The sequence below is a fragment of the Monomorium pharaonis genome, chromosome 7, assembly GCF_013373865.1.
Source record: "Monomorium pharaonis isolate MP-MQ-018 chromosome 7, ASM1337386v2, whole genome shotgun sequence".
Taxonomy (NCBI): Eukaryota; Metazoa; Arthropoda; class Insecta; order Hymenoptera; family Formicidae; genus Monomorium; species Monomorium pharaonis.
This window is the reverse complement of record NC_050473.1, coordinates 8,594,750-8,622,468: the sequence shown is the minus strand read 5'-3', so window position 1 is coordinate 8,622,468 and position 27,719 is coordinate 8,594,750. Positions and strand designations below refer to the sequence as shown.

The window sequence follows — 27,719 nt, the reverse complement described above, 5'->3', positions numbered from 1 at the left end:
ATTTTCTTTTGCACCGAATTTATTATCGGATTATAATAAAAAATTTATTATATATAGAAAAACGGAAAATTTGAGAGAAATCATACTTCAAATATAAAATACTTTTTGCAACATTTCTGAATTTTATCTATCTTAATATAATGAGAGGAAATGGAATTTGTAGTTCATGAGAACAATCTTGTTGTTGGAAAACAGGAGAATTCCGATCTTTATTCGTCTATATAAATAATCGAACACAGTATAAATCTATAAATATAATAATCTATTTACAATCGCGTGTGGACGTATTAACGTAACGACGCTCTATATCTCGGAGTTTTCAGACCGAGGACAGTCTTGCGTTAATAATTCCCACATCAAAGAGGTAATAAAGACAAGTACCAATGAAAAATAATAAAATCAGTTCCCATACCTAGATCCTCGACGATCAAACTAATGTCCATCGGTAAACTCATTCAAGTAGATGTTTCCGATTTCGCAAAAGTTCGCAAGATCGTTTAGTCTATACCTTATTTCAGAGAAGCGTGGATTAATATTTTCGAATCAGCTATGTGTATAATATTGTGTCAGAATTGCTCAAGTACATTTACAAACGATTTATAAATTTACGTTACATGAACAATATCATAAAATAAGTCTTAATGGTTGTCTACATATATATAGATAAAACCTTATCTGTAAAGTGTCGCATGCGATGCATTCGTTTGATCGTCAAGTCTATGGATCATAATGATGAATCTCGTGTGGACAATAAATTATACGGCGAGATTGACAGTGAAACATACATGACATTGTTTTGACTACGATGTATGCTGTACCGTGTACGATATTAATTCGCGTTTCCAGTTGCACTAATGATTCTGTTTACTAGTAGTCGAGACTGACAGTTTAAAACAAATTCGGCTACGTGATATAAAATCATTAAAAATATTAAAAGTTGCAAAAGCATAAATATATTTTTCTAATTATTAAAAAAATTTTTCGAAAACGAGACCTTGTCTTAGGAAAGTCTCTACAGTTCCAATCTTTTTACGAAAAAATTATCTGCTTACCGATTACGTTATTCGTCTTGTAAAAAAATTTTAGGGAAATAGGAGAAAAGACGTAAAAAATAAAGAATTACCGTGCGATTATAATCTTCAGAAATGGTAAATCTATGCGCTTCGAAGGATTTTGACTGACGTGTCCCTTTACACTCATTATATTCTTCATAAATTGCTACTTTGAGTACTCCTGGAAAAAAAGATTTAAGAGTCACTATCGCACAAGGTGCAAATTACCTAAAAGTAAAAAGTATTGAATTGTTTTATGCTCCGACGATCGTGTCCGATGTATGAATATTCTCTAGGATTTGCTGCGCCGCGATCTCCTTTTCCTTCTCATTTTGCTCTGATCCTGATATCACGTAAACTGGCTGTTGGCTATAAGCGAGAAAATGTTGGTCCATAGAAAACGCCTTCGTGGAATCCTTTAGCTTCATCTACGACAGAATTATTTGCAGAGTTCAACAATAGGATCATAAAAATAATTCTCCGATGCTAAAAATGTAATTCAATATTAATTCATAAGCCACAGGAATTCCCTACGTTATTAATCTGTAATAATCATATTTATTTATTCCATTAAAAAAAGTAGACGAAATTATTTTTAGTTTACTTGAATACTTGACAGTATTACTTTTTTTACCTCTTTCAATCTTTATATTAAACTTTATATTAAACTTTATATTAAATCTTTTTTTTTAAACATTCCATCTTATCACTATCTAACCTAACCTAACCTAGATTTTCAGAAAAAGCAACTATTTTTACCTCTCTACTTAAATGTTATTCAAAAATTTTTGTTTAATAAATTACCAGGAGGAGTTAAAAGAAACACATTCGAGTTTCCTAAGGCTTAGGGTCGGTTGCTCCAACTTCTGATAGGTAAACTTACCTATCAGATAAATACATATGTTCGTTAATATTCTTTATTTATTTAAGAAAAGAAATGAAGATAGACGCATGCTTACCTGGTAGATAAAATTACCAAGAAGTTGGAACAACCGGCCCTTAATATATTAATAATAAATAATGAAATATAACTCCATTAAAATATATTTATCTTTTGCTCTCTCTCTCTCTCTCTCTCTCTCTCTCTCTCTCTCTCTCTCTCTCTCTCTCTCTCTCTCTCTCTCTCTTTCTCTCTAGATATAAAATATAGAGATTTGATGTTTGTAACACGGAAAGAATAGTTTTACTGAAGTATCTAAACATTTAACCAGATACACATATAAAAATAATTTTGTTACACCATTACACAATTATTTTCAGATCCGTATTCACAGTTGAATTTTTCTGAATACTTTAGTGAAATCGTTCTTTCCGAATGGTTTTAATATCTTCAATGAAGATCTTTTACGACCTATTTGCCTACCTTTTTTCGATATAACATCAGCAGAATGACGAGGCTACTGATGACGAAGGCGCTACTCGCCGCGAGCACGACAGTTGCCGTCTGGTAAAACGGCGTTTCCATTTGCGTAAGGATCTCACGTTGCTCCAACGCGACGATCCGGCTCTGCGTCGCCACGGGTGTGGAGCGATGCGTGAAGCGCGAGGTCGTCGCATCCGCGAACGAGCCCAGCATGGACAGCTTCTGGATTCGCGTAAGCTCTTCCAAGTGGAACGCCACGTCCACTTTGTTCGCGCCGATGATCTCGAAGCTCAAGATTGCCGAATCCTGATTGATGTCCACCTGTACTCCTTTCCGAAGCCTCGCGCCGAGCTCGTGTAGAAAATTCTCGCCCTCACGAGCAAATCGCGTCTCGTCGGTCGCGAGGAATCGACCGGGGAAACGTAGTGTCACGTCAACAGCATCGACTGGAGTGGGCACTGATCACCATAAGATATTATAATTAAGTTGCGTTCGTTGTGATTAAAAATTGTTTTAATTGTTTCAAATCGCTTCTTTTATTTAACCAAATTTTAAACTTAGGAAAAAAGTTAATAAAGTTCGTTAACTTTTGTATTTTAAAAATAACTGGTCAATGTGAAAAATCACCTCACTTGAAATTAACTAAGTCAAGTAAAAATAAGTTTAACTTTATATCATTAATCTTTTAACTGGTTATGAAATCTGTATATAATAATGATTTTAAATTTAATTAACTGCCACCAAATTAATCAAATTATTAGAGCAAAGTTTTAGTGAAACTTTCCACTTACGGCAAATGCTCGTTCCCTTCAAAAACGGCTCGGATCCGATCAGTTGATTGCCCGCTTCGTCCACGCACCAGCAAGTATCGGCTGCGCATTGCGTCGGCTCGAATCTACCCTGCGGATCGCATATCGCCGGTACGTGACCTCTGTCCTTCATCGCCTGGCACCTGGTCCCGAGGATCTTTCCCGCTTGTCGCTCGTCCGGTGTTTCCATGTTAAGCAGGGCGTCCTCCATGATCGCTTGAATCTCATGATCTATTTCCTGCGGCGACTCGGGTCTCCTGCCGCCGCCGCGCCTCGCCTGCCGGAAGTTACACTTGGGCTCGGCGGAGCGAGTAAGCGAGCCCTTGACCGGCTGGCCCTTACGATTCACGCACCAGCAGACGCCAACATGCTCGAGACACTGCACCGGCTCCCACGTGCCGCTGTCGGGATTACACTTGGGGAGGAAGGTGGGCTGCTTGAGCCGCTGAGACCGCTTGAGATTCTTCTCGCGCAGCCTCTCGCACTGCGACAGGACCGGGCACACGGTGTCGCACACCAGCCGGCTGGAGAAGTCGTTGTGGCCGAGGGTGCACTCGTGCTTGCGCCGGCACTCGTTGCGCTCCGGATCGAAGAACCACCTCTCGGTCTCGTTGAAGCCCCCGCCCGGATTGCCGCAGGGCACTCTACGGGGTGGCTCGAAGCAAACCTCTCGCGGTTTCGGGCAGCACACCGCGTACTCGTCCAGCGGTGACAGCTCGCACTTGTGCGTCGACGGGCATTGATGGCCGTGCGGGCCGCAAGTGGCGACCGAGCCGTTTTGATCGAGCAACGGCGAGCTATTTGGGCACGGATTGTCCTTCTTCGGCAGGCAGACCGGCACCGGGGGACACGGCGGCGCGCTACACGCTACCTCCACCATCCGGCAGGCCTCGTTCTCGCCGCGGCAGGTCACGCTGCGACACGGGTCGCGGCACGAGCACATTGGACAGCCCGTGTCCGCGTCCAGCTCGAGGCCGTCCGGGCAGTCGAGCTTACAGTCGATCTCCGGGCACCTCTGGGGCGTGCTGCAGCGCGGCACAATGCCTTCGAGGACCCGGGTACCCGCCGCCTCCTTTCCCTCCTCGTCCACGCACCAGCACATACCGTTGTGGCATTGCACCGGCTCGAACGCGCCGTTCGCGTCGCACCTCGGTATGTAAATCCTCCTCGCGGGCTCGCCCGACTCCCGAGCGGCGTGCTCGGCGACCGCGCGAGCGTGCTGACAGGCCGTGGCCATGACCGGGGCGACGCACTGAGTGCCGCAGCCGGTCGAGCAACACTTGTCGCCGGACGAGCACTCCTGATCGTTGCTGCATTGAAGCTCACAGCTCGATGAGCTTGGCACCAGGTACGGGCACTGGCCCGGTTTGGTCGTCAAGCACGCCGGCACCGCCGGACAGTACTCGTTCGGGCCGCAGTTCACGTCGATCATCGTGCAGGTCTCGTGCGGGCCGCAGGTGACGTCACGACACGGCTCGTGGCAGCGGCACTGTTCGCAACCGGCCGCGTCCACCTCGTAGCCGTACGGGCAGATCAGATTACAGTACAGACGCTTGCAGATCCGCGTGAGCTCTCGGATGGCCTCGCAGTCGGCCAAAGCGGTCGGCTCCAGTCCAGTCTTTAGGATCACCCCGCGATGATTCACGCATTTGCAGCTAGTGCCGTTGTGACACTGCAGAGACCTGTAGCCGCCGTCCTGCTCGCACTCAGGCGCCGGGATTGCCAGGGACATTCCCTCTCTCGTACCCTCCATGCGATCATTGAAATCCCGCAGGTACTCGCACACTAAGTATTTTCGCAAGGATAAAGATTTTCTTGTAAAAAAATCTCCGAATAAATATTCTCGATATTTTTATAATTTTAGTTCTTAAACTTATTTCTTAATCTCTAACTCTACGTTCTTGTTATTGATGAATGATAATAATTGAAGCAAATTTATTATTTAATATGGTGGAATTACTTGTGGGTGCCTTTGCGGGATTTGATGCCTCCATACAGCACACCGACTGGCCGGCTTCCAGTATCATTGTGCACTTGTAGCCGTCAGGACAAGTTTCGTTAGTGGTACAAGTCACCGCGTTTCCGCCTTGATCGATCAGAGGTGTGCCAAAGATGCAAGGGTTCTTGTAGGTCTTCTTGGGCTTGCATTCCGGTTTTGTAGGGCAGAGAAAATCGGGACAGCTATTCTCCTGCTTTAGAACACACTCTTGTCCCTCGGGGCATGGAAATCTGTGAAAACAATAGCTCGATTGAACGATATAAATCCAACAAAATATGTAATATTTATCTTAACCCACACGGTTGTTTATAATTTATTTTATCATTGTAATTTTAGTAATTTGTCTTTACTTCATAAATAGATAAATACTAATGGATAAAATGATAAACAAATAAATAATTAATCAGTAAATTCATTTTATACACATTTATCGATAATAGAGTAAATAAAAAGATAACGAATAAATAATTTATAATTTGTAATATTAGCTTTGGCTCGCAAATGAGATATTAATTATTGCAATGCTTACCCCTCGCACGGATCGTCGCACTCGCAGGTCGGGCAACCGGAAGCGTCCGTTTTGAAGCCGTACTGGCAGACCTGGGCGCACTGCTGAAACGTGCAGGACGCCGGAAGCGAGCGTGCCTTGCCTATCGATCTACAATCAATCTTCTCGGCGGGGCCCATCGAACCGGATATCTTTCTACCTTCGTCGTCCACGCACCAGCAAACAAGGCCGTTTCTCGAACACTGCCTGGTCTCGAAACCTCCGTCTGCACAATTGTTTTGCATTTTACAAATTGGCACGTAGAATCGCGGCGACAAATCACTCGACTCGTTTGTCCCTCACCTTCCGTGCACTGCGGAATGTAGCCGCGACCCTGGCGCTCGGAGACGCTGAGTATCTCGGCGAGCATGCGACCGCGATGGCACGCGCTGAGGTCCCGGGGTATCGTGCACACGTTACCGCCGCAATTTTGGTTGCTGCAGCACTTTTGGGGCCCGGGGCACTCGAGGTCGTAGCGACAGATGGGCCCGCACGAATTCGTCGTCGAGTTCTCCGCGGGGCACGTGCCAGGCCGCTGTAGCCTCACGTTGGACGGACAGCAGACCCCGTACTCCTGCTTGGGCTCTACCAGGCAGCTGTACAACGGCGGACAGGTCGGTTTACCTGGGGTGTCGCCGCAGAGGAACGGCCGCGGCGAATCGGTGATCTGCAAGGGTTCGCCTGCCGGACAGATTGTCGATAAGGATCTGGTCTTCCGGCAGCTGGGTACCGGCGGGCACGGCTCCCGAAAGCAACTCACGGCGATTAGCTCGCACGTCTGTCCAGCTCCCGGACAGGTTACGCCGCGGCAGGGATCCCTGCACTCGCATTTGGGACATCCGGTGACCTCATTGATCTGTTGAAGAACGTCCGGTCTCTCAATCACAGCATTTAAGTTTTCGTGCGAAAACCATCAAATCAAAAATTCTTGAACTTTGAATTAGGATTGGGTAAATTAATATTATTTTAAACTAAATTAAGCGTTAAAGTTAATGACTCAAAATTATTTTAGTTATGCTGAAACTAAAAAAGTTAATTTTAAAGAAAATTATATTTATATTAAATTAGAAATGTAATTTTTAAAATTAAATTTTCACTCTAAACTACAAATCCATTGCAAAATATGGATCATGAAATAAACAATTTTATTTGTAAATTAAGTTTGTGTGTCTTAAAAATAAGTAGTTAAAGCTAAAAGTTAATTCATACATATATATACATACATAATGAATTAAATTATATAACAGTTATTTTTAACTTTAAAATTTAACTAGTGACTATGTCCTGCTTTAAAATTCACAGCCGTATCTTCCAAGCATTAATATTAAATATTACAAATCAAAATTGTACAGAATGTTGTTTGTACAGCGTCAGGCGCGTAATTGATTAACCGTTTCAAAAATTATGGAAAAAAAAGTTTAAAAACTTGTCATTTCGAAGAAGAAGAAGGTACTTATTCCCGGACATTTTCAATAGCGACGGCTTTAAATTTACATCGAATATGTCAGGTATAAAGTGGACTTATAAGTGGACGTACTTCGAATCCCAAGGGGCAGAGCATCCGACAGGTGTGAGCCGGGCAGTTGCGGGGCTTGTCGCAGTCGATGATGTTCTTGCTAGGCGCTCTGGTGCCGGGTACCTCGGCGCCGATCTCGTCGACGCACCAGCAGCTGCGTCCATGCGGATCGCACTGTATCCTCTCGAACTCACCGGTTACGTTGTTGCATTGCGGCACGAATTGCGAGGGGCCGCGGGCGCCGAGGGCCCGCGACCTCCTCACGGCTGCCAATGCCAGCTGCTCGCATCCGGTCAGCTCGCCCGCGACGCAACGGAGGCCGCACGCGGTCCTGCAGCAGCGTTCCTTCGGCGTGCCCTGGCACTGGTAATCATTCTCACAGGCCGGTGCTCTCGACGGGCACACGTTCTGTTCGACGAGGGCTGGGCATCGACCGGCGGCTATCAGCAACGGCTCTGCAAATCGTACGATTCGTTGATCCGAATGTGGAATTCCGGTTTTCGGACGGACGGATTTAGCGTGAGAAATTAGGACAATTTTACAATTCACGAGATTCATTTTGGACACGCGAGATTCATTTCGCGCTTAAAGAGAACTTTTTGTGCTAGTTATTATTTAAATTGAATTTAATTTAAATAATTTAATTTAAAAGATAGCCGATAATTAAAGATTTATTTCATCTTTGCGCTAACATTTTTGAATAATGACAGTAGGCTAGTAAAGATTTCATGTGCTTGATAATGTGATGACGTCTCAAGCTGGATTTTTCTCTTTTCCGTAAGGTCATTGTACTGATAGCTGGACAATCACTTTAAATGACTGTTTAAGAAAAAAAGATTAAAATATTAATACTTAAAAATAATAAACTGCAAATTAATTGATATTTTATTTAATTTCCCTATAGATTAAAAAATATTATTCCTTTACTTCAAAACCCAATTAAGTTATTTTTATTTGTTTTTTGAGGCTGCAGTGATCATGATAAATGCAATGATTTTAATAAATTTTGATTTCCTGTATCGTAATACTACGGTTCAGTTAAAGTCTAAAAAAAGATTCAGTATAGTTTTGTGTACCTGCGATAGAAGACACGAAAAGGTGTTAATATCAGCAGATATTAAATTTATTCGAGAATATGAATCAGTTAAAAACAACATTATTTGGAAAGCAGAGCGGCACATGCACCAAGCACCTTATTATGAGTCCGGATTTGTTCAAGTTATCAAGAAATAAGGTGTTTTCGCGGATGAGAAGTCGAGAGGCAGTGTTTTTGAACACGCTCGGACTAAAGTGTAGCACAACGACGATGATAATAATAATAAAAATAGCTGGAGTCGACGACTAACGGTTTCTCGGCATCCTACTGCCACACTTACTATACTTACCTAACGTGCTATGAGAGCGTTTCAAGGCGGCATCGTAATAGCGAATGCCTTCGAGTATTCAAAGGAAAAAAATGGGATGAATAAAGGACGAAGAAGGCGATTTATCAGTATAAAAAAATACAGATATACGCTATAAAATTTTCTAAAAATTAATAAAAACCACATCAGGAAAAAGAGTTCGTAATAATAATTAAACTTTAATAAAATAATTTCAATTAAATATTTGATTAATACAACCATATATTTAATAACATTTAACAAATTATATTAATAGTAATCAAGCAAAATAATAGTAACTAATTGGTTATTAAATATCTAATTATATTAAGTAAATATTTATTAATAATTATTTCCCTAAAGTTTACTAAAGTTATTATCAAGGCTTCGTTATTATTACAAGAAATTTTTTTCAGTCTACGAAAGCGCGAGACAAAATCATAACAATCGATCGGTTCTTACAACAACTTTGTTTAGTTTTAATTTGAATCTTCTTAAAAAAGTTAACATAATATATACATTGAGGAGTAATATAAATTAAAAAAGATATGCGAATAAATCTTTTCAACTCGAAGAATTAAGCTCCCGAGCAAATTTATGCACGACGATGGGAATTCGCCGCGTGCGCGTTCCGTTACATGACACATATTAATACGCGGAACGGTGATGCACGTTCGTGTGACAAATGAAGAAAGTGCCCGGCTTGGACGGGCGTATGCGAAAAGAAAATCCGCCCGATATTCCGCTTAGGTGTCCTCTAGCGAAAGTCCTCGTCTACGATGTGCAATACGTGCAATCGCGTGTACTAAATCGGCCGTTAGTAGCACTTTTGGGCCGTGCATTTTCGCGGCGCTGAAACAAAGTTTCATAAAAATCTAGGTGAAATTTGGATGGCTTTCGGCGCGTGCTCAATTACCCAAATTTTCGATCCGGCACTCGCGGATTTTTTCGCCTCTCGTGCTCTGTCCAAAAGAACCGTAACAAAATGCAAAATAAAATTCTATTAGATAAATGTCTAGTTTTTATATATACAGAGTATTTTCTGTAACTCGATTATTTAGAATATCTGTGTTATAATAATATAAAAAAATATCAACGGAAGAAGTTGTTCGTTTTAAAGGGACAAAATTTATGATAGCCAGAATTTTTTTCATGTTTATTATTTTATGAGATTATATATCAACATTTTTTTAAATAAAATGACACATTTTCTTTAACGTAGGTAATAATGTAGTTCATAAATAAAATTTTATCATGTATAATAGAATATGTTGAGATAAAGTTAAATATTAAAAAATTACATTTAAATAAAAACATTATTTTATTTTAAAAAATTTTAACAAAATCTAAATAATAGAATTATTGGAAACACTTTCTGTACATATAATCTATATAAAATTCATATACATATATTGTATATATTATTACTTATGTATAAGCATCAGAAAATCCAGTGCTCTTTATTTTGATTTACAATAAACATAATTAACAAATAAAAAACAAATAAATTTAATATGTAACACAGATTGCTGACTCACCTATATTCTTAATATAAATTTTATTCAAAATAGAGAGAAAAAAGGGAAAGGGGGAGGGAAAGAGAAAAAAACAGAAAAGAAGAAGAGACAGAAAAAGATAAGCCGAAGGGATGTGGCTTTAATAGTGTGGGAGAAATTCAATTTGTTATTGGCATGCAAATCGGATTGTCCTCGATATTTATTGAGACGACATGCATCCCGCTGTAACACATTGGGATGGGAATTGATTACCGGAATACGAAATCGCACGGGAAGTTTCTAACCAGCAATATCACATTATAACGAATGTATACATACAATTGCATTGCCGATCGTTCACGTCATGTACGTTAATGATCGGGAAATGCAATTCACTCGACCGTAGGCATGACACACGTGAAACCCATGTACGATTATCGAGCATTACAACCAATTTAGTTCCATCGAGTTTAGATTCTGAAGCTGACGCGCGGAAACGATCTCTATATTATCTCTAGTCGTCTAACAACAAAATCGTCATGCGTCTTTTCATAGAAAATTAAACTCGCGTTTGCAACATTTAATTATTATTACCAACAAATAGACTGACCATTGATTGGTTCTTGTATAATTCTTTTAACAATCTATGCAAGGATATTGTTAACTTGGTGAAAGAAAAAAAGGGGGAAACTAAGGAAAGCGTTTTTCTCTTTCATCTTTAATTTTGTCTTTTGCATTTTTTAAATTGCTGAAAAAACTGATTCGCTTAATTAACAAAGACAGAAACAGAGACCAAGATACAAATTAAAAAAGAGCATCAATTTCCTCTTACAACAATATTTTCTCGCAATTGTTTTACGTATATCTGTTTTTCGATATGCGCGGAGTTTGCGCGCACATCGGACGGAGGCGAATCAAATTAATACGAGGGGTGGGGGCGAAGTAAGTAATGAAACGCTAAAACAAAAGAAAAATAGAAGAATAGACGAAGGCGTACCGGCGGTGGTCGATGTCGACAGCGAGAGGACGAGCAGCAGACAAGTCGACGACACCCACACAACGGCGCAGGCAAGCCCACCGTTGCAGAAATCACGGCGCATCCTCAGCGCATCAAGTAATTTTTGAGCCGGCCGCTATTATCTGGAACAGTCACAATTGCGTCTTGATTAAAATACGACCTGCCCCCGCCGGTCGTCGCGATAATCGGATGGGAATGCTAATTACGGGAGCCGCGCTCCTCCTCGTCGTGCATAATCATCGCGCGCGCGCGCGCGCTCTCGAAACGAGAGAGCGAAATGGAAGAGCTCCGACCCTTCGCGAACGCACATTTAATAAATCAACGGGGCGAGAGGGCGGGAAGGGAGGAAAGGGGTCCGTTGACTTTTCTTTCAAGCGCACCGTCTCCGCGGAAATATCGTTGCCCGCCGTTGAGGAGAGTTCCCGCTTCTTTTTCGTAGTCACCGCGCGAGTCGGAGCCCTTCCCTTTAAAGGCCGTGGAAATAACAATGGAAGTTATGTCTCCTTATTCGTTATGCCGCGGGGAATATTCTAATGCGCTCTCTCCTACGTTATTCATGAGCCGAAGTCGGGATCTACGAATTGTCGGGCCGTTTTACGTTTTCTTTTTCTCTCGCCTTCTCATTCTTTTTCTTCGTCTTCTTCTTCTTCTTCGCTTTGCGTCTCGTTACAAGCCACGGCCCGGTGACGTATCGTTTCTTTTCATCGCGGCGATTATCCGGCCGCGCCCGTCCCGGAGAGACGATGCTCCTCATAATTAAAAATAAAGGCAAAAAAGAATGTCCGCGGAACGACCGTCCCTTGCCTACTCCGTTAACGCAATTACAATTCCATGCAATACCGATATATCGACTGATTGCGACGTATCGATCGTAATGTCGCTGCAGCTATTGCTGCACATAGAAATGAAAACATCATGATCAAGTCGTTAATACCAGTTGTGCAAACTAATATTAGGCCAGCAATTATATAAATTTTTAATATAAAATACAATGTGATGGAAAAAAAAAAATCTCAGCGAATGACGTGTTCCGGAAGAGAACGCTTCGCACAATTAATATCAAATGAAGATTAGACCTGGTAAACAAGGTAAGGTAACGTTCTGATGATCGGATATGTCTACCAAGTTTAAATTTATGTAATGCTAAACAAGGTTACATAAAAACTGTAATATCATAATAAAAAGAAGGCACTTGAGATTAATAATAATAAGCTTTTGCGTAGGCAGCCCGGAGAGATGCGCGTCTACGTCGGTTTATCTTACGCGAGTAAATATTTGAGGTGTTATTTTCGATCTCCTAAGCTTCGCGATGCAAAGGAACCTATCTCTCCCCTCGCGGGACCGTCTTTAATGCACCGTACTTCGTGATTTATATGGCGATAGCTGGCGAGGCTGCTCGACGGTGAAATTACTGGCGCGTTGCGGCGGTTACATCCTCTGGGAAGTCCCTCGAATTTAGGGTGTAGCCAGAGGAGACATGAATAATGCAACGATAGCGGGGTATGGCCCGTAATGCCATGCCACTTCTTGGTGCATGATGGCAATTACATGGAGCAATCGCGTCGAGATTATACGAGATTAGTCATTAGCCTGCTGCTGTCGACCGTCAACCGGGACGTGATTTCAACGCGTAGCGTTGCGTTGACTGCGCTTGACGCGCAGGAGACTTTTCTCTATGCCGGAAGTCCCGACGTTCTTGGAATTCCCGAACTTTCATTTTATGACGTGAATCCGAGATAAAGAGAGAGAGAGAGAGAGAGAAGGGACAACCCGAATTTTTTTATTTATTTATCTCTACTCGATACTCGGCCGCTTTTCGATATTTCTTTCCCGGCTATATGTAGAAGAGCGCGCAGCTTAGCGGTTGAAAACGCAGCGGTTAAAGATAGAGGACGTTTATTTTTATTCCTCATAAAAATATGCCAAGTCATATTCGAATCGACCTAAATAAGAGAATAAATTCGATTGTGCTCTCGATTGAGAAAGTTCTCGCTTAACGTTTTCACATTCGCGCTTTATTTGAAACATAGTGAGTATAACATAGAGTATGAAACATAGAGAAAAATAGAGGCGATGAGCAAATGGAAGCTGAAAAGTGAATTCGATTGAAATAAATGTACGTTTAATCGAATACATTTGTAACATTGAAGAGTCAAATGCAATAATTGGTTCAACATTTTCAAAATGTCGAGAGAATGAAATGAAGATTGATCTTCTCAACCATAAAATTAGTTTCGTTCGAGCTTTTAGAAAAAGTACATTAAAACGCTGCCGTATTGAATCCATCACTCGTGGTAGCTTTTGTATTTTCTGATAACAAAAGAACGAGTGGAGGAAGTCGGTCCATAGTCGGGCAGCTAATCGTCGATCTTTTCGCAACGTATAAAACCATTTTGTCATATTCGTCCGCGAGTAACAACTGTAATGTATAACAATATTGTACGCAGGATGTGATACGAGATAAATCTGAAATCCGAATGCAATAAATCGAGTAGAATAATCATTGCTGAATCAAGCAAACGGGCAGGCTAATGAACGAGCTGCATTAAAGCTCACTAAAGCGCAAATTCCCCTTTGCTTTTATTCAGCATCAGTTATCGATTCTCATCTCCAACATCGAGTTTCTATTCGATCGGTGATATTTCCCTCAACAAGCACACATATACACACGCCGTACGTGCGTCTACTCTCTCACGGTTGATTCACCGGATGTGGGTCACTCACGTCGTCATCGGTGTCTTCCTTCCGGATCTTAGCCTTTAACTTTCTATTGTCGCGGCGCGTCGCGTCGTACACGGATTCCCGAATGCGTCATCGTCGGTACACTTTCGTGAGAGAGAGAGAGAGAGAGAGAGAGAGAGAGAGAGAGAGAGAGAGAAGAGAAGAGAAGAGAAGACGAGAAAAAGAGGAAGCCGCACTCACGTGAGAGGAGAGCATCTCCCTTCCGAGGAAAGAATCTCGCCACGCCGGGTCGCCGGAATCGCGTGAATGAGAGAAAAGAAGTCGCCCCGGGCCGAAGGAGTTGGGCTGCACCGATCGGCCGGCACAAAAAGAACAGGAACGGGAACACATGTCGTATCCCCTTACATTCTTAGTGGATGGTAAGTGGCACCGGCCATGTAATAAACGTCACGGTGCGGCGACAATGTTAAGGAAACAACCGTTCGCGCACGACGGCGCTTATATGACTTTATTATTGTTAAACGCGAATGCTTCATTATTGAGACGTATCGGATGCACTTGGGACTTCTTAACGAGCCCCCCCTCCCTCCGCCGACCGGATCTTCCTTCAAATATGCAAAGTTCAAGAAGTTAAAGAAGTCAGTTGAATTTAAAATTCAATATTGATTTCTGTTGCTCGCAAGTAACTTTTGACCTAATCTAATATCCAGGATCAGTTTTTCTGAACCAGAATTAAATATTAGCAAACTATTGAATATGGCGCGAATTAAAATACAGAAAAACAACAGAGCCCCGAGGTTCTGCACTAAACAATATAATCAATGCGTGAAACTTGAGAGACTTTAATTTAGTTTTTAAAAAAGACTTGTTACGTTATCTTTGATTAATATCTTCGTTGTAGCTACGATTTTATGTGAGCAATAATAATTTTGATGTCTCGCACTGGAAATTGCACACTCAAACGCAAAGTGCGCTTGGCTAATGGCTGCATAGCTGTACAGAAACAGTTACGCGCGAAAGTTATCTCGAGCTTCCTTTGTTTAATGACATCGACGGTATTCTTACATTCCATTGAAGCGTATCATGTATATATGTGTGTACGATTTGTAGAAATTATTATTTTTAGTATTATTTTCAGGCAATTAGGTAATTTATTAGAATATTTTCTTTTATTTGGTATATATAATCTTTTTTTTCTCATTCTTATTTTTTACTTTCTTACTTTGCTAGTTTTCTCATTTGCGTTTTTGAATGTATATATTTCCTCAAAATTACATTATTACATGTAATACATGTTTTTAAATTGTATTTGTTCCTCATTTTTAATAAATATAGTTATAATGTAATATTTACTGTCCGAGTTTTAAAACTTGTCTCAACCTAATAATACACGTTGGCTTTGTATATTAAACAATTAAATATTAAGTATGTTTAAAAAACCGTATATAAAATATATTATATATATATATAAACTGACATATTACCTGTAGAAAAAATTAGCATGTATTTTTCTGTTTATTCTTTGTTTTATTCGTCTGTTTTTTTTGTACTAAACTCTTTTTATATATCTTCGAAAATATTATACATTCGTTGGTTTTATCCGAAACGTGTCTCGTAAGCCTTTGCAATATTCACGTCTACAAATGGGGATAAAACAGAGCCGCGTGGGTTCTCAAACTTTGCGACTTGGGTCACGAAATCCTAAGCAGTGTCCCCTGAAAACATAACTTGCCCACAAAAGCACTTTGCAGCCTAGTTTATGACTGTATTTTGATAAAATATTTAATTCGTGAGCAAAAATACCGGGGGTACAGAACGAACGTGCGCCTGCTTCACGGTCCTCTGTCCCTTCTGTGATCCCTAAAGTTCGAATATTTATGGCGCATACCACAAGCCGAAGACCGGCCTTTCTCGTTCGTAATTGTCAGAATCCGGCGGAGGCATGCCAAATCTTGAGCGAAATGATTATGTGGAAGAACGTACATCGCATACTTAATCAGAGGAAGGACTTCGCCGATAGCGCTTTGGGATTGCGTGCGCGATTCATCTTTTTTAATTGCACAGTAGATATTCGTATCTGAAAATCGGATGCGTTGAATCTTACGGCAGTTAAAATGGTAGTCCAGTGAATCTAATCTGTGATTTTCTAACGCATGCGTTATTAATAATACGCGTTTCGTACATAAATTTGTCTTATCGTAATATATCACCAAGTTCGTGTTACGCAAGTGTTATACTTTTTATCAGTAGAAAATCTGTATTCTATATGGCATGGTAACATAATTTTTGAATGTCTTCAATAATTCATCTATGTAAAATAAAATAAAATTACTGGTAAAGCTAAATATTAATAAATAAAATAAATGTACATATATTATTTTATATAACTTTTGATAAAAATTAACTTTTTTCTAGAATATATTATATATCGTTATTCATCATTCTTTATTCTATTTAGATTTCTGATTCTCTAAATATAGTAATGAGAATAAAATTTATTCATATATTTCTATTAAAATTAATATTTCAATAAAAAAATTCTTACTATAATAATAAATATGAATAGATGTTAGACGGGAAAGAGCATATTATTAATTTCCATCCTGCTATCTACTAAATTGGCTAAATTTATTATTGATTCTCCTGCTTGCAAGGCGATCTAATCGATATGAGCGCGATCCTCTTCGTTGAGATAATTGTAGCTGGAAACATTTACACAGAATGTCCTTTACGGTAGAAATTCTTGGCCTGATTTGAAATTGATTTTTCATCAAAGAAAATGTCAAGACGTTAGTAATTATCGAACTGTCGAATAATTAATGGCTAAAACGAGATTTGTACTAAACCAATCTTTACAAAAAAGCATAAATACTAAAATTATAGTTTTTAATTAATTTTACTTCAACGAAATTTCAAAATTTGAAATTTAGTTAACAATAACAGAATTTTTGAATTTAAAGCTTAGTTATAAATATGTGCATAAAAATACGATTAAAATCGGAAAACTCAACAAAACTTAAATGACTATTTTCCTCCAGATTTTTGCTAAGGAAAAATTATTTTCAAATTAAACAAGAAAAAATTAATGGAACTAACAACCGCTAATTTTGGGATATTTTGTAAAGATAGATGCATCTATATAAATCGACGTGAGCAAGAAGCATTGTAGGCCGCGCAGCCAGCCGGTCGTTCCGATCTGATTAGCACGCTGATATAACATTCAATTTCCCACAGCAGGTTACTGATAGATTACATGGATACCTTTGGATGATGTGCGTTCCAGATCGCGTTTCCCGAATGCAATGGCCGGAAGAGTAAACGCGCGATAGAACGGTTCGACGGACGAGTTGTTTTTTGCCGTTGCAAATTTTTATTCGGATAGAACCGCACGGAAGTGTGTCATCTTTTCGCAAAACTAAACTGTAATGAAAATTGTAACGGATGTTCGGCTGCCAGAACCGGATTTTAAGTATTGCACGCGAGTGGAGTTTAAATCAAGAAGAAAAGATGCAAACCAAAAAATTTTTTTAATGCAAAGAAACAGATTTTTTAAGAGGCAGGAAATTAAGGTAACACATACCAATTAATTTTGATTTTAAATTAATCAAAATAATGAAAATTGTACCTCGAATCTAATATATTATATCTTGCATTTCGATATATTTGGAATGCTGAATAACTTAGAAGTGGAGCAGTCGCCTCAAGAGAGACTCGACTGTTGCTATTTCGAATATGATATGATAGGAATATTGAGTGAAATACATTATTTAACTATAAAAGAAATAAGAACCAAAAACAAAAATATTATTCTAAGATAGTATTATTGCAAGGTAAAATATATCGCAGAATTTTTGGAGAAATAAAAATTTTAAACAGCCAAAAAGAAGGAAAGAAAAACGATTATATTAATATGACGGTTAGTTTTTTCAACGTTGATTCAATCGTATATTCTTTTTCATAGTGAGAATTCGCGTGAGTTTAAATTAATAGAAATATGATAAAGTTAATAGAATTGTGATAAAGATAAATATATGATAAATACGTAAAATTACTTTATATCTAAAGCAATCTGACTTTCACTTCAACTTTATACATTTTAATCAAAAACTCTTACAAAATTTTAATACTAATAGTACTGCCAGCACTGAACTTCTGTAAGGGATTACAACTGCGATTCTCAGGTTCCAAGCATTCGAATGCAACATACTTTTTCGCACAGAGCGTGTGAACTATCTTGTTTTATCGTGACGTAATCCCGGTGATGGAAACCAACGTGCATACAAAATCGGGACGAGCGCGCAAGTTGATGCGAGAAAAAGGAAACTTTTTCCGCCACAGGAGATAAAAATCACTATCGACTCGGTCGGCGTCGCTTCAAAACCGACGACCCATGGATTTCCACCTACGGACGCTTTCTCCCCCGGGACAAAACGCCAGGGAAATTTCCCTCATTCTCCAGAGTTCTTTTTTCCAAAATCTCGGATGTTTCTATAACATCGCATTACTATCGGCACGAACTCCGAACTCAAAAACTCGACACTCTCTGCTGCTGTTTCAAATCGCATGCATTGAACAGGATTTTTGCATTAAACATTTTGTGCCCACAGATACAGCGTTTGTTAAATTAATAAAATCTTTTAAACTCTGCAAAAATGTAAAAAAAAAATTAAATTTAAATCGTTAAAGTATTAAAAGAAAATTCGTTTCGTCGATCTTTGCAAAGTTTTGAGACGAAAACATTAAACGTTGAATTTTATTTTCACATAATTTGAAAAGATTAAAGTTTATTTTCCGCTTGTGTATATTGATTTATTACGTATGTACATATTTCAACTCGTTAATATTACACATTTACGAGATAAAACAAAGCTGCAGAGCGATCGAAATAGAAAAAGGCACTTTCAATTTTGACTTCTTTAATCGCCGTTAAAGCGGATTAACAAATAATATTTAAAATTTTCTATATTCGAGATTCGTGAATAAAAGAAAAAAAACAAGAGAGAGAGAGAGAGAGAGAGAGAGAAAGAGAGAGAAATAGAGCAAAAGAGAGATGTATAAAGGAAGTATAGACCGTCCTCTCCCCTGTCGGAAGTTACGAGCGCGCCGCTATTTTCCTCGCGCTATTGGAAATTCTTTGTGTGCTTTTGAAAGTAACGCGACGGGTGTTATCAGCCAGGCGACTACAAAGTACTGCAGATTGCCACAGAGAAGCGCAGGGAGAAAGAGAGAAGCATTGAAAAATTCTCTTTCGCCGAAATTTCGATACTTCATCTCGCCGATCGAAAACGTCATATCTCGTTATTCTCTTTGAGAACAAGTCATACGGACGTGGCTCTATAGAATATCAAGAAAAAGACTCGAATTTACAAAAGTTGTGTCACACTGAGAAAACAATTGTTAACTCGCTCAGATTTTAACTCTAATTAAATTTCTTCGGTTCAATATTTTATATATTTAAATTAAATTAATTAAATTTACAATTTTTCTTCTCAATGTAAATGAGTTGGATTTCTGATCGAACTAATGAAACTAGAAAATAAAATCTCGCTTAAATTAAATTTCAATACTCGAATATATTACATCTTGTTCATTTTCTTTGAGTAGTTGATAAACGAACATATAAATTGTCAAGGAAAGAAAACGGCGAATCGACAAAGATCAACTTGAGGTCCATTTCTACCAACGATGAACTTTAATCTCGGTTTAACTTACTCTTTATCTTCTATCTAATGTTTGGAACTAGAATGAAATAACAAGTTAAACCGAAATTAAAGTTAATCTACGTTGGCAGATATAGATTTGAGCTAGATTTCCGATTAAATTAGTGGAATAAAACCTCTAGAATCTTGGATTGCAATAATGTAAAGCCTTTCACCTCGCCTAAACGATCACGGAGCATATTACCACGACATTCAGAGATACGTTACAACGAATTCAATTTAGTTAACAGCATATTAATGTTCATGCGAGCGTGCCTGTGTCTCACCCGGTCGAAAGTATCTACCTTCGATGGAACGAGCACGCGCGAAGGAGAGAGAGAGAGAGAGAGAGAGAGAGAGAGAGAGAGAGAAAGAAAGAAACTGCTTTCACGTCCGCATCGTTGTACGAGGATATCGCGGAAATAGGGAAACGTTATACAACGACGCGGTAACAAACGGTGGACTGCGCGTCGTCGCGGGCGATTCGAGGCGACCGACGGAGGATATTCCGCTACGCGACGCGTGCACGCTATTTGAAAATTCTTAGCGGTGCATCCTGCGCAAATGTGTGCGGACACGCGAGGTGCAGCAGGGCAGGGCACGGCACGGTTCGAGAAAACGTGCGTCTACACGGGGTTTCGCATTCCTCCGCTGCTTTAGAAAGTATATATATATCGTATACGCGCGGTGCAACGACGGGTTACGCGGGTAATTAGTTTACTCGGGCACGGTACCGCGACTTGCGCAAGTATTCAGAAAAAAAAGTTTTTTTTTACGACATCCAACGAGCGAATGGAGATAAATCGCAGTACATAAAAGTAAAACTTACGCCCCCTCCCCCTTTTTTTTCTCTTTTTTTCTCTCTCTCGAAGACGAGAAGTACGCGAACGTACTTTTGTACTTTTAAATTTCCACGAGTTGGCCGAAACGCCAGTTGACCACGTACGTTGAGGCAAATAAATCAATAATTCATGTAATATCGTGTGTGGAAGAGTGTGGAGGAAATTGCCATGGTGGAATTTGCTTGGGAGGGAGAGAGAGGGGGGGGGAGGGGACTGTAAACAGCTGAACTTTTCAGGTGGCGATGCATATTGTACGAGCCGATATGTTTTAACCGTGCGGAGAGTTTTACCGCAAAAATGCAGGAAATAATGTTTGATTACGATGTAACCGGTAACGGAGTAACGGCTGTTGTAAAAAGTTTCGGTATACCGTCACTTTCTATTTAAACGCTGCCGGAGGAGTTCAGACGCGCGGAGATGGAAATCGCGCGTGTTTCAGGTGCAACAGCACGCGTTCCCGCTGTTTCAATAAATATATGAAAAAGACGCAGAAGCTTCACTTGTACAACTTGTTTAAACAACAACAAGAAATAATTCTCGCATTCCCGCGCGCATTCCCCTGAAATATGAGCGCTCGTAACGCGAACTTTTAGCGGCAGGCACTGGAATATCGCGGAGCTTCGCTGTGCGCGATTTAACGTTGCGCCGTTAAAGGAAAGGGATAAAGTTCCTCTGGCATTTTCCATAGCGCTTCTATCTTCTCTCTCGTGGAATATGGATCCATTTAAGCCTCATTCTAATCGCGGCCTGGAAAGTATTCTCCGGGAGGGAAAAGAATTTCTCCGTGCTCATAAATAAATCAGCGAGCGTCTCGCGCAATGAGAAAGAAGGATCTTTTTTTTTTCGCATGTTGGGAATAAATCTCCGCGAGAAAGTCGCCCGGTGTGCTTTGTGATTTTTTTTTTGCCGCAAAAATCGACTCGTTTGTCACTCGACAAAAAGCGTACCCAACGATCGATTAAAAGGACGGAACAATATCCTACGTATGTGTATTTTCATTTCGGAAAAAATACAGCTGCAGCCCGATAGGGCCATCCGGTAAACAATCAATCGGTTTACTTTGTTATTTACTTCTCTCACAAATCGCTGCGCGAGGGTTTCGATTAATCCTGCAAAACGATTATCTCAGTCGTTTAATGCCGATGTATAAATTTTATATTTAACGGGGAAAAGAAAACACGACTGCTCCCCCCTTTTTAATTCAATTTAAAATAAAGAATGGCAGCGTACGCGAGGCAGAAATGTAGGAAGAATTAATTTAATTACAGCAAACTTTTCGTCGTCAAACGTTACGATAATTTACAAAAATTTACATACGCGACAACACATTTGAAAATTGAAGGAACACTTGAAATCGTTCGCCCTCCGCACGGCGAAGTGTCGACGAGAACCGGAACTCACCTCGTGATCGCAGTCGTATCCGTGTATTCCCGTGGACGATGCCGGTGATGAAAACTGGAAAATCCTCCCGTGCAAAACCCTCTCGGTGTTGTTGGAAAAGAAAAAGGAAAAAGAAACCCTCTCGCGTTGCACCCCGTTGCGCGCGAAAACCCGTGCGGTACGACGGCGCGTCGCGACTGTGCGTTTCGTCGTTTATTTACGAACGATATGGCGCGACGGCGACGCCGCTCTCTCTCTCTCTCTCTCTGTCTTTCTCTCGTGTGGTCCTCCGACGCGCGCCTCTCCACGCTCGCTCCTTCCGTTCAGTCCGCGCAGAACGACACCCGTGTACTGGTGTTGCCGGCGCTGGCCTGCCGCTCGGCGGCCTCGTATGATGACCCCCTTCTAGAGTTCTACTGATCGGCGTGCGACACGACGATCACGGCTGGCCGGGGACGTCGGGATCGAAATCGATCGCGCTCGCGAAATGACGATTTTCGGCGCGGACGAGGGAGAGAAGAGCAATTTTCCGCCCTCGAGCACGAGGGCTGTTTGCGTTCTTGGAATCGCCTCGCGATTAACTTCCCGCTCTCACTGCAATCACGAGATATCGTTTCAAGGATGTTTCGGCCCTGCCGAAATCGGATAAAAGTTATTAATATTGAAAAATTGCAGGCTTCTTAGGTTTGTACCTTTTTTTTCTAAACGATGACAAAAGATTTTGACTATAAATACTGGAATTTTGACTTTGAAATCAGCTGCAAAGAAGAAAACGATGAAAAATTTATAAATGACTCGTACAGCAAAAATGATTTTATTCTGCTGCAGTTTTTAAGTAAATGAATAACTTCTAAACGAGTAGGTAAATTCAAATAATTTTTTGCACAAATATTTATTACAGTTTTATTAGATTTCTTAAAGTTATTATATTTATTAAAGTTATATTTGTATTAAAGTTTTATTAATATATGTATAAAAATTGACTCAATTCTACATATGTTATTTCGTCATCAGATAAGTACTACAAAACGCGATTTTTATAAAAATCAAAACGATATATATATATATATATATATAAAATAAAAAATTAAATAATTTTTAAACTAGTAACAAAGAATTACATTCAAATTTTATACAGAAACTTTAATGTATTAATAGACAATCTACAAAATTTTTGTTAATATTTTACAGGGAATCTTTCGGGAGAATAAAATACTAGATTTTTGTATTTTTTTCCTATAAGGATTGAACTTTCTATCTTTCCAAAAAATCTTCCGTAATAATAACAAAACCCAAATTGGGGGAAAATTTTCCAACTTTAGACAACTCTAAGTGTACCGGTTTTCTCTTTGTTTTGCAATAAAATTTTATCCGGGATTTTATCTGTTATTGGAAATAAATTCGCTTTAGTGATAACGACGCAAGCTAATTTCGCGTAACAAGGCACTTATTAGTCAGTTAAAGTGCCGTTGAACAAGCCAAAATGTGCGGTGTCCTGACCGCGATGCGGCCACGTCAATAATAAACGAAACAAATTAATCGATGTGAACGAATTATTCGGGAGGATTGTGCGCCTCGATGAGTTTCCACTACAAAGTTCATCTACAAAGATGCTTCAATTCATTATACGGTCACAAAAAAAAAATAAAAAGAAAAAAGCGTGGACAATGTTTTTCTACATTTTTTAATCCGATTTCAATAGAAATATTACAGTGTATATTATAAAACTCGGTCAAGATTCTGGCTTCATAAGAAAACGTAAAAATTTTATAAAACCTAAAACGTAAATTTTGCGTGACATAATTTTAGAAATTTAACGCTTTATATAATAAGATGATCTCAAGAAACCACAAAAGAATATGTTTTTATGTTGTTCTTATAGAAATCTTTTGTCATTATCTATATATTAATATTTAACAATATTAATTGACACATTTCTAGCACACATGATAATTAATGTGCCAAAGATATCGGTCACTCATCGATATTGTATGAGGAAGATGCAAATATTCTTTCTCGTTGCCTAAGTATGAGTGTCAGATCGACGGCGCGCCAACTCTCCGTTATCTTTTCAGTTTTGTCAGACAAATTATCGATGTATTTAATTTAAGCGCGAGTGCGTTAAAAATTAATACAATCCAGACTCTGATAGACTTGTGGAATTCGATGCTCATGCGTGACCCGCTTGTTCACCTTTACGGTACTCGAGGTACGATTTGGCCACAAATCGCGCCGCGCATTAGCGTGGAAATTCGCGCGGCGAAACGCAAATGTGCGCTTTCATGCTTCTTTCTCTTCGTGCTTTCGGACGAAGAAATTAAATTCGTAATTTTTATATCTATTTTATATCTATGCGGCAATTTCTATTTATCGACAACCGAGCGCGATTAAATCACAAGATTAATTGTGAAATTAATGATTGCGCAAGTACACATACAACAAAAGCTTCTTTAATTAAAACCAGATGCAAATTCGGATTTTCGTAAAAATTTCTTTGCCATTGATATTATGTAAAAATATATAAAAATTTATGCCATTATTAATTATAAAATATGTACTATATGTACGAAAAGACCAGTTTTGCTAAAATATATAAAAATTTTGTTACAGATTTGAAAATAATTTTGTTGAACCGCCAAGATAATTAGAAGATAAATAAAAAGTTTAAACATGATAAGCAAAGATTGCAAAAAAGTTTAACATTCTATATAGTAATTAATTTGAGTATCCTATGCAATTATTCTAATGACTTAACTAAACTATATAAATATTTTCAGATTTATATCTATAATTTAATTTTTAGACATTTCAATTAGAGTGTCTTTTCTGTATCTTTTTCTTTTCCAATTTAAAGATAAGTTTATTATATTTACATTGTAAACTTTATATTTCTAACATTACTTCAAAGTAGAATTTACACGTGTAACACTTTGCATTGTGTTGAATTTCATAGTCTCATGGCAAACAACAAGATATTTGCATAGAACACATAACGTCGATCGATATCCTTCTAAATAACACATTGATTATTATGTGTGCAATATTGAAGTCAAGAAATATCTTCTCTGAAATTATGTCAAAGATGAATTTATGCATATAACGCGAACGCATTTCACAATCATGATAACAAAAAAGACGTTTACACGGAACACAAACGTCAATCGATATCCTTGTAATTAATACATTGATTACTATGTATGCAATATTAAATTAATTTGAAGTCACATACCTACTCTGACATTATGTCAAAACGGAATTTACGCGTGTAACGTGTACACATTTTATGATCTCGTGGCAACAAGAAAGACGTTTGTATAGATAGAACACATAAAGTCGACCGATATCCTCGTAATTAACATTAATTTTTGTTTATGTAATATTAAATCAATTTAAAATCACAAAATATCTTCTTAAATCATAATTAACATTTAATAATGATTAAAACAGTAAAGAATGTTAATTCAAAGGATTTTTATAAAAAATTATTGTTAACACTGTTTACTATTTAGGTACCAAAAGAGTAAAAAAATCTATGTAATACGGAGATCAATTGTTTTCAAAAAAGAAAAACACTTATGGTAAAAGACATAAAATTAAAGATTGAAGAATCTAATATAAGAGTATCTAATAACGCGGTTCACTAACCTTGTTCCAGCGCTCATCTCTACATATGATTAAATAGAACGGATAATTTCAGGAACATCCGTTACAAAAACGACCTTTATAGATCGAGAACAGATTTTTTACATCGCTCATGACTCCGAATCCGCGTCGGTGCCGCGACATTTCCATTAAATGGATCTAGGTCGATCGAAAAATGCCGTTGTTATAAAAATGAATATCGACGATTCTCGAACGGAAGTTGAATGTGCGGCATTGTGCTCGCGTTTCGTTTTGTTGCATACGGGAGAACATCCAGGATATACAAAGAGAGTACGTCACGTTGACGGCGGCGAAGGGAAAGAATTCCGCAACGGTGTTGGAGCGGCGCGCATTGGATCCCTGACGATGCTGAATTCACATAGGCGATGGAAATGGAGGAATGCTAGAGAACGAGCGTCTATACCAGCGGGAAAGAGGAACGTAACGGAGAAGGGGAATTGTTCGTAACAAATCGTGCACTTCCTATCTACTTGGTCCCGAGTCGGAGAGCGCGAGTGAGCGTGGCACCGAATGCTCGTCGCCGAGAGAGATGAGGCCCAGTGACCGACATTCCCCTCACTCCTGATCCTTCCACTGATCCTCCGTCCGGATCTCGCGGCGACCCGAGCATCGCGAGCAGCCGGAACCCGCGGGCTCAGCGCCCTGAATTTCCGCTTAATACAAGCCGCTTGAATACGTCACGCATAAAATGTAATCCGATATTACAGAGACTCACGAAACACTGATCATACTGATGCCACGAATTTTTTTTAGTACATTCTTTTGTTGAAAATTTGTTAACAAAGATATCTGTAGCAAGATATTTGTTTTTACATACGTTATGCTGACACTAAACGTTATTTTTGTTTTATTTTTGTTTTATTTTACTACTTATTCGTGTCCATTTTGAATTAAGATTGACATAAAAAAACGGAATCAAAAGAATGAAAATAAATAAGAATCGAATTCTTAGACAACGATTATTATATATTGATTACTATTAATTTTAGATTCTTTTATACACGATCTATATAGTGCTTTATTTCAAGTGAGATGTAAGCGCAATCTTAATGAAATAAACAATAAACAAATAAAAAACAAATCTCTGGATGATAAAGTATTAATCTCTACCGATTTTGTACTTTTTAAATATGTTTTTCATATTTAAATAGTGTTTCATTTTAAAGAAATCAATTTTAATAAACAGTAAATAAGGATCAATTCTTCGGACGCGATGATTATTAATTACTATATTAATGTTACACTTTTTTATTTGTGTTTATATTTAAAAAGTGTTTTTTAAATAAGATGTAAACAAATTTAAAATAAAATTGATTGACCAATCAACGCCAGATATATATTAGAAACAAATTATTTACTACATTCGATTCGATAAGGTTCCCATTTTTTAATCGTATCAGTCATATTTTATTATAACATCAAAGTGTTATAATAAAATATGACTGATATGATTAAAATACATAAATAAATTTTGTGTGTTTGTGTCAAAAACTCTCTCGTTATATTATTTTTATTATTTTATAATTAACGTTTTTTTTTATTATCCTGTGCATTGCAAATTCATTGTTATACAATATACATTATTAAACTATAAAAAAATAATAAATAATAAAAAAACATACGCTTAAAAAAAAAGAATTGTTGATTAAAAGTCGGCGGGCCTCTACAAATTAATCTACTTATAATTTATAATCCAAAAAATATGACATATGTTAAATTTAACAGTTTATAAAATTCATTTATTAAAAGCTAAGTAATCGAAGAGCGAGATGGATTAGGTAAAGTAGCTAATAAGACAAACAAAAATGTCTGAAAGATTGATCGTTCATCTTTTGTCTAACCTACCTCACTCCTGATTTAGCACGAAGAAGAACCACAAAATTGTAGATATTATCTACGGGATTTATAGATGCATTGGTTATCTACAGAGAGGAACCTGAGAGTGATCATCGCGTCGTAGGTGTTTTCACCCATCAGCGCCTCTATGTACACAAAATGTGCACATTGAACTACATAGTCAAATATCTATGAATCCCGTAGGTAATGTGCATGACTTTTTGGGTCTCTTCCATGCTATGTCCACGTTTATTTGATTGTTTCATGCTATATCCGTAAATTTTACAATTATATGCATTCATATTTTAAATCTGTTTTATGCAAATGTGCACAATCGTATTCTGTAAATGTACAATACCACATAATATAAATTTAATTAATTGATTTGATAAAAATTCACTCACCGATTGCTGTCGCTGCTCCTGCTGCTGCTAC

At 38.7% G+C, this 27,719-nt stretch overlaps 1 protein-coding gene across 2 annotated transcripts; it reads right to left on the bottom strand.

Moving 5' to 3' along the window:
* Positions 1–178: 178 nt before the first annotated feature.
* LOC105836876 (balbiani ring protein 3) lies at positions 179–27,719 on the bottom strand. Of its 2 annotated transcripts, none has more exons than XM_012681212.3 (9): positions 27,689–27,719; positions 11,162–11,304; positions 7,308–7,741; positions 6,074–6,626; positions 5,753–5,996; positions 5,185–5,453; positions 3,207–5,009; positions 2,416–2,873; positions 179–1,480 (listed from the first exon to the last, which is right to left on the bottom strand). In XM_012681212.3, the coding sequence occupies exons 2-9, from the start codon at positions 11,262–11,264 to the stop codon at positions 1,307–1,309; spliced, it is 4,038 nt and encodes a 1,345-aa protein (XP_012536666.1). In that variant the 5' UTR covers positions 11,265–11,304; positions 27,689–27,719; the 3' UTR covers positions 179–1,306. The 2 variants fall into 2 exon arrangements, with proteins under 2 accessions (XP_012536666.1, XP_012536664.1); XM_012681210.3 differs by lacking the exon at positions 27,689–27,719 and adding an exon at positions 21,807–23,397.